At 38.3% G+C, this 7,687-nt stretch overlaps 2 protein-coding genes across 2 annotated transcripts; both read right to left on the bottom strand.

Moving 5' to 3' along the window:
• Window positions 1-6,061: 6,061 nt before the first annotated feature.
• Window positions 6,062-6,529, bottom strand: LOC138871516 (uncharacterized). The gene has a single exon (XM_070149397.1). It carries the CDS (start codon window positions 6,527-6,529, stop codon window positions 6,062-6,064), a length of 468 nt encoding a protein of 155 aa, XP_070005498.1.
• A 536-nt stretch (window positions 6,530-7,065) lies between these two features.
• Window positions 7,066-7,467, bottom strand: LOC138871515 (uncharacterized). The gene has a single exon (XM_070149396.1). The coding sequence runs from the start codon at window positions 7,465-7,467 to the stop codon at window positions 7,066-7,068; it is 402 nt and encodes a 133-aa protein (XP_070005497.1).
• Window positions 7,468-7,687: the final 220 nt, after the last annotated feature.

Here is a 7,687-nt window from a genome sequence, read left to right as displayed (position 1 = left end):
AAAATCCTTTCCTGAAGACTATCACTATCTGGAATACATAGGCGCCCTTGGCACCGCTAGGGTACCATTATTATTGCCAAAAGAAAAAGTTGTGGTCCTGGGTTTATGAATTCCCTCATTCAGCTATACCAACAATGGATCGTTGTATTACTTCTCTTTCACATATGCCACAAGGGACGATTCAACCTTGTTTTGTATAATTTCCCCACCTTCACTAGAGTTCGCAACTAAGAGCATCTGCCATGATGTTGGGCTTTTCTCGGGTGATATTGAATATCGAGGTCGTGGTCTTTGAGTAACTCAAGCCATCTTCTCTACCTCAGATTCAACTCCTTTTGTTTGAAAATATATTGAAAGCTCTTGTGGTTCGTAAATACATCCATGTGGACTCCATACAAATAATGTCGCCAAATTTTTAGTGCAAACACCACTGTCGCAAGCTCTAAGTCATGTGCTGCATAGTTCTTTCCATGATTCTTGAGTTGCCTAGAGGCATAAACTTTCACCTTAACACGTTGCATCATTATTGGAACATCTTTATCGTATTTCTCTTACATAAGACCTCCCACGAATTGAGTTCTACAATAATTTCCCTGATACGGTTACAATCTTCTATGAATACTTGCAACTAACTCTTCCAAATTCTCAACAAAAGACATTACTGAATGAGTTTTTTTATAGAACCTTCTATTTCAAAGGAATAACATCTTCTAGCCTACGCACACACCTTAATATCATCAACATGCACGACATTGCATCAAATCTAATGTAACATTGTGCTCAGACCTTTCCTGGTCAACCTCTTTCCTCCTTGTGTGCCTTATAGGATTTAAGAAACCACTCCACTTTCCCTTGTGAACATTCTCATGATCTCTTTACTGTTCAACACTTTCCAAAACACATATCAACACCCTTCATACATATTTAATTCAGAAAGCACCACTGGCCCGAACAATATGCTGGTACCATCTTTTCTTTCTAACTGGAATATTCATTCCCATTCTATTTTACTCATAGTGCATAATTGATAGCCTTATTTTGCCACACACTTGTATACCTCCCGTGAACTTGTAATATTATTGTGCCTGATTTAATGAGTTTATCATACCACAACTTCACCACCAGTAGTCTCACTTTCCATTATATGTAGACATGAACTATCTCTAGCTCCTTTAGTTACCATTCAGTGTCTTCCAAGTTGGTTGCATTATGGTTAGTCCTTTATACCTTCTATTAACACTTGTGCTCCAGGCGAGTCCACCATTCTGATATGAACTATTTTGCGATAACGATGGACATCTCAATTTATAGATTTTCTTCCCATTTCTTCTCGCCTCATTATTCCTAGCTAGTGAATAGACACACACTCTTCCACATGTTATGTGATCTTTTTCCTTAATTGTTTTTCATCCAGATCACCTCTTAACTCTTGTTAGGATATCCGTGGGAAAGTGTGTTCATCGTCATATCACTTAACACTTCTTTGCTTGTAAAATTCTTTAGAGGCTCTCCATCAAGCCCAAATACCCTCTTGGGTTATTATAGTATCACATATATTTCTCCCACTCGTTCCACCTTTCTTAACGCATTGGTACTTTGGTTAAATCACAGATCTATGATTTACCCATTCTAAAATCTCGCAACCTTCCACATTTGACCTATAGTACTTCCTTGGGTTCCATTGTTCCTGACCCTCTAACAAGTATAAAATCCCTTTACAAATATACTCTTAGTTTCTAGGATCTTTAACACTATCATTCACATTGCCTTGTATGAAATATTTATCTTCCTTAACCTTTCACCTTTTTTTTTGTGTACTAGTGGTCTATCATTAGCATATCCTTTTAGAGAATAACGTTATCCCTTACCACTTTTCTAGACTACACATGTCTTTAACAAAATATTCAAATATCATAGCTACATGGTCTTACTATTGTTTCATTGTATTTAATTGGCCTTACTATGGCCCTTCCTCTACCACTTAGGGCGAATGTCCCATATTTCGTCACAAGTCCTGAATTTAGCAACTTCATGGACATATGTCTTGTTTCTCTATCCCTCACATATATGTTCGACTATTAGGGAGATTGAAGTCACAATGGTATTAACCCCATAAGTTATCTACTCTTATTCAGCCACACGGGCTTGGGATTCCAATTCCTCATGTCGATATCCTTTAGGAGTATAATATCACTTCATACACTTCTGGATTTCTATAAAGTTCATTGTACATGGGTCTTCTCATCGTGGGATCAATTGACTCTCCTTTCATAACTTCTTGTCTCCTAGGAGAGACTTGCACTCTCATAAATAATCTCCTGGTCATGTCTCCCATATATTGCGTGCTTATATAACCAATTTTCTTTCACACCTTAGGATCATTTGCATACTTCTCACACTACCTACATGTGCTATTCAAGCTTACATATCACTTATCAATCTAATGTTTCTTTGGAGGTTGTAATCATTTTAACACTTTTCTCGAATAAAGTATGCTTCTAGTACTATGTACGTATCTCATATATTCGTACCATTCGTTCAACATGATACATGTGCCATCCCCTTAATATTCAGGCCTTTGTCCATTTGTCATGTCATATGACAACATTACTTGGAATAGACGAAAGATCATTTAAATTTACCTTGAACCTTAAAGCACATGTTAGAAGACAATCTCATAGTCAAGCTCTATCGCACGATCTTGAGTGTTGAAGAAGGGTAACATTCATAAAATGTCCATGTAGCCTCAAACTTATAGATGTGGTTGACAACACACCGATAAGAAGAACTCTGCTAGACACAGCTCCGACACATCCTAAGACACTTTAAAACCTTAGGCTCTAATACCAAGTTTGTCATGCCCCAAAACTGAGGAGCGCGACCGACGCTCAACCGAGTAAACCCGACTGAGCAAGCCTGTTAGATTTCATTCTACCCAAAGTCATCCTTGAATAAAGAGGAGATATACTTCATTATTCAAACTCTGAAAATATTTCATTAACAATTTTCACTTTGGTTCCATTAGCAGTTTCAACCATAATATCCAAAATATGACAATTTTTATAGATATGAAGGAAGACATATTTGCCAAATACCAATATTTCCAATTTAATTCCTGATACCAAACACCACCCATAACTTGTTTACGGAGCCTCTAAGTAAAACTGAAAATTTATATGGAAATGCCAGCAACAAGGCTCCGACTATACCTCAAATACAATGTACATGATAAATAGATGAAACAGGACCCCGAAACGAAGTGGGGCTCACCAAGTCAGCTGAAAGGATGATGCGGCACTAGCTGCAACCAACACTGCGTGCTATAGAAACACCTACATCCATTTAAAGACATAGAACCCCCGGCAAAAGGAAGGTTAGTGCCATCGAATAGCACTAGTATGTATAACTTAACACCATCTAGTTAGAAAGAACTTTCATACAAGAATAAAGAGGAAATCATAAAGACAACCAAGTTTCAAATAAGCACCATGTCAACAATATAAGGAGGTTCACATGATTTTCACATAGTTTCTAAATTTTTAGATTGGAGCATCCCACACTATTGCATCATTATTCACTTTGCCACCGCTTCTTTGAGCGGAGTCCGATCACGGCCCGATCGGCTAAGCTGTCTCCCGGAGACATTACCATTATTTCATTCACACTTTCCAGTTTCAATCATCAATACATTACCGCTATGTGTATATATCATGGCATCCAATCACGGCCCGATCGGCTAAGCTGCCTCCCCGAGACATTACCATTTTCCATTATTCCTCTCACTCCAATCTTTGGTTACACATGTATCAGTTATCGGCACTTGGGGCCACAATTTCCACATCATACTTGGCACTAGGCCACATTTCATAGTTCAAACTCTTTTCCTCCACATTTCACATCAATATCAATTTCAACATCAAGCCATTCAACCCAAGATGTCAAGTACACATGAGAGGAATCATGAATCATGGACATATACAATATTTCAGAAATCATACACCTCAAGTTTATTAGCAATGGAACTTATAAGGCAAAATATTATCTCGAACAGCCGCTTATGGGAATAAATTGTGTACAAAGCCTTTAGGGCACTTTATCAATGAAGTCATTTATGGAAATCAGAGTCAAGGCTCATTTCACATCATTCCCAATTTCTATGTCAGATTTTCCATTTAGGACAGTAGGTTCACACAAGAGCAATTATATTGTGAGCATAGATAAGACTTCACAATGATGGCATATTATATGCAGCTTCAATCTCAATTTAAGATCTAAGCATTTCAATACATAATTCATATCTTTTGCCCCTTTCAAGTTATCAAGATAGCACGTTGATCATGTTGAGACACATCTTTCACGCATATAAGGTTACAACACCAATTCATGTAAAATAATAATCGATGCAACAATTCAACTTTAATCTTACCATATTCATACAAACATCGATGAAGCTCGATTTCTAAAAGACGGGGTTTTAGCCATACATACCTGAAATTTGCCCCTTAATGATACTACAATGATCCAATACACTTAAGCAACTTCAATCTACAATACAACATTCAATAGGGCCAATATTAGTAATAAATTCCATAACTTATGCCATTTAGGCATATTATCAAACATCTTGTAGGTATAGATCTTTACACCCCATAACTATAGTATTGGTCCATCCAACAATCACCATTAAACAACAATTTATTCCACCATTATTCCTAACCAATTTATAACTTCCAACAATATATGTATGACCATCCATTCACACCCAACCAACAAATCTTATCAAATAATCACCTTACAATCTTTACCATAATTATGTATTTATATTGGGAACTTCTGGCTTCCAATCACCACAACAAGAGTTCAAATACTTAATTCATACTCATATTCCTATAATATAACCATATATGTAAGTCTAAGGGTGTAAGATTTACCTTTTGGAAGAAATCTTGCAAACCCTCCTTTGAGTTCTTGAAGGAATTTCTTGACTATCTATGTGTTTCATGAGTTGATTTCATCAATACTAGTGTAGGAATGATGGAATTTTACACCAAGTTAATGTAGATTACTTACCTTGAAGATGAGAGGGGTTGGAGGTCTTGAGAGAGTGGAGGAAGACCCTAAGAGTCGTCCAAAACAAATGGGGGAAAATGAATCCCGAAATTGTGTTTATAAGCCCAGATTTCGGATGCTGCCTCGGATGCTTTGCATTCCCACGTCACTCCTCTCAGGAGCTCGGATGCTGACCCGGATGCTTTGGCAACACTTCACTGCCAGCTCCTCTTTTTGGATGCTGCATCAGATGCTTTGCATCCGCGCAGTCCTCCGCCAGCCTTTGGTTATTTGGTCATAACCTCTTGTAGGAAAGTCCAAATGACGAACGGTTTGAAGAGTTAGAAACTTGACTCAAAGGCCTTTCATTTGATAGGCTGTGCATCATCTAAAACCTTATATATCTGTAGATATTCTCGTCCAAAGTGTGGTCTTATGCGTACTCATTTGGAATTTTAGCCTATCATGTATAATTTCCAACTTGGCTTAGACTTATACGCTTATTAACATATCCAATTGATATCCATTATATCATGAATCCTCATTTGCACACAAAATAAAATAATTAGCCTACCTTGGCACCACAAAATCTTAAATTACTTAGCAAAATTTTCTGGGGCTTTACATTCTCCCCCGCTTAGGATCATTCGTCCTTGAATGATAATTGGAGTCAAGCCGTAAATACTTAGTATAACTTATCTATTTTCTCACATATCTTTTACTCCCAAACTTTGAATAACTCCCAAATATTTCAGAAATTTCGGCAGAGTTTCCCTTGTAACAGGGCCTATCCACCTGTCAGAGAATCCCAGAAACACATCCTATCAACATATACATAATCCAAAAGATGCAACATAATATAAAATAATGCCAACTGTGGCCCCATAAGCAATGCATTTCTAGAAAAGAAACACTATTATCATCAACTAACCATGTGATACAACTTCATAGAACTACTTCATTGCTATTCAAACAAACGAGGGTACTTCCTTTTCATTTCTTCCTCAGCTTCTCAAGTGGCTTCCTCAATTTGCTGGTTTTGCCATAACACTTTAACGGAGGCAATTTCTTTATTTCTTAACTTTCGGACTTGCCTATCAAGGATGGCAACTAGAATTTCTTCGTACAATAATTCTTCATTAACCTCAATAGACTCAACTGGCACAATAGTGAACGGATCTCCCACTACCTTCTTCAACATAGACACATGGAAGACCGGATGTACCAATGACATCTCGGGTGGCAGCTCGAGCTTATATTCCACATGACTGATCCTCTGAATGATTATGTATGGTCCGACATACCTCAGACTTAATTTCCCTTTCTTCCCAAATCGCATGATGCCCTTCATGGGGGAAAACTTCAAAAATACCCAATCATCTTCTTTGAACTCCAAATCTTTGCGACGAATGTACAAATAAGACTTTTGGCGACTCTGAGCAGTTTTCAACCTCTCCTTAATAATCTTGACTTTCTCCATGGCCTGATGCACGAGGTCTGGCCCTATCAATTTTGCTTCTCCAACCTCGAACCACCCAATGAGAGACCTGCATCTCCTACCATACAGTGCCTCAAATGGTGCCATCTGGATACTAGCATGGAAGCTGTTGTTGTAAGCAAACTCTATGAGGGGTAAATGATCATCGCAACTACCTTTGAAATCAAGAACACAAGCACACAACATATCCTCAAGCGTCTGAATGGTCCGCTCTGCCTGCATATCAGTTTGTGGATGGAAGGTTGTACTAAGATTTACTTGAATACCCAAACATTGCTGAAATTTCTTCCAAAAGTTTGCCATGAATTGAGCCCCTCGATCTGATTTATTGAGATTAGAGTGACAGACAACCAGGCTATTTCTTGGATATAAAGTTGAGCATATTGTTCCGTTGTGTCGGTAGATTTAACTAGCAAGAAGTGCGCTAATTTCGTGAGTCGGTCCACAATCACCCAAATTGAGTCAAACTTGCACAGAGTGCGCGGCAACCCTACCACAAAATCCATATTGATCATTTCCTATTTCCACATTGAAATTTCTATGCTTATTAAAAATCCTCCAGGCCTTTGATGTTCAGCCTTCACTTGCTGACAGTTCGGACATTTTGCCACAAAGTCTGCCACATCTCTTTTCATGTTATTCCACCAATAAACTTCTTTGAGATCATGATACATTTTTGTAGAACCTAGGTATACGGAATACCTAGAAGTGTGAGCTTTTGCCAAAATCCTTTCCTGAAGACTATCACTATCTGGAATACGTAGGCGCCCTTGGCACCGTAGGGTACCATTATTATTGCCAAAAGAAAAAGATGTGGTCCTGGGTTTATGAATTCCCTCCATCAGCTGTACCAACAATGGATCGTTGTATTGCTTCTCTTTCACTTCTACCACAAGTGACGATTCAACCTTGTTTTGCATAATTTCCCCACCTTCACTAGAGTTCGCAAGACGAACTCCCAAAGTAGCCAACTAGTGAACCTCCCTGGCCAACGTCCTTCGACATACCTCCAAGTGAGCTAAACTATCCATAGATTTCTAGCTAAGAGCATCTGCCATGATGTTGGGCTTTTCCTGGGTGATATTGAATATCGAGGTCGTGGTCTTTGAGTAACTCAAGTTGTCTTCTCTACCTCAGATT

This window comes from Nicotiana sylvestris, chromosome 6 (genome assembly GCF_000393655.2).
Source record: "Nicotiana sylvestris chromosome 6, ASM39365v2, whole genome shotgun sequence".
NCBI classification, from domain to species: Eukaryota; Viridiplantae; Streptophyta; class Magnoliopsida; order Solanales; family Solanaceae; genus Nicotiana; species Nicotiana sylvestris.
Note: the sequence above shows the minus strand (reverse complement) of the source record. Positions and strands in the feature narration are given on the sequence as shown.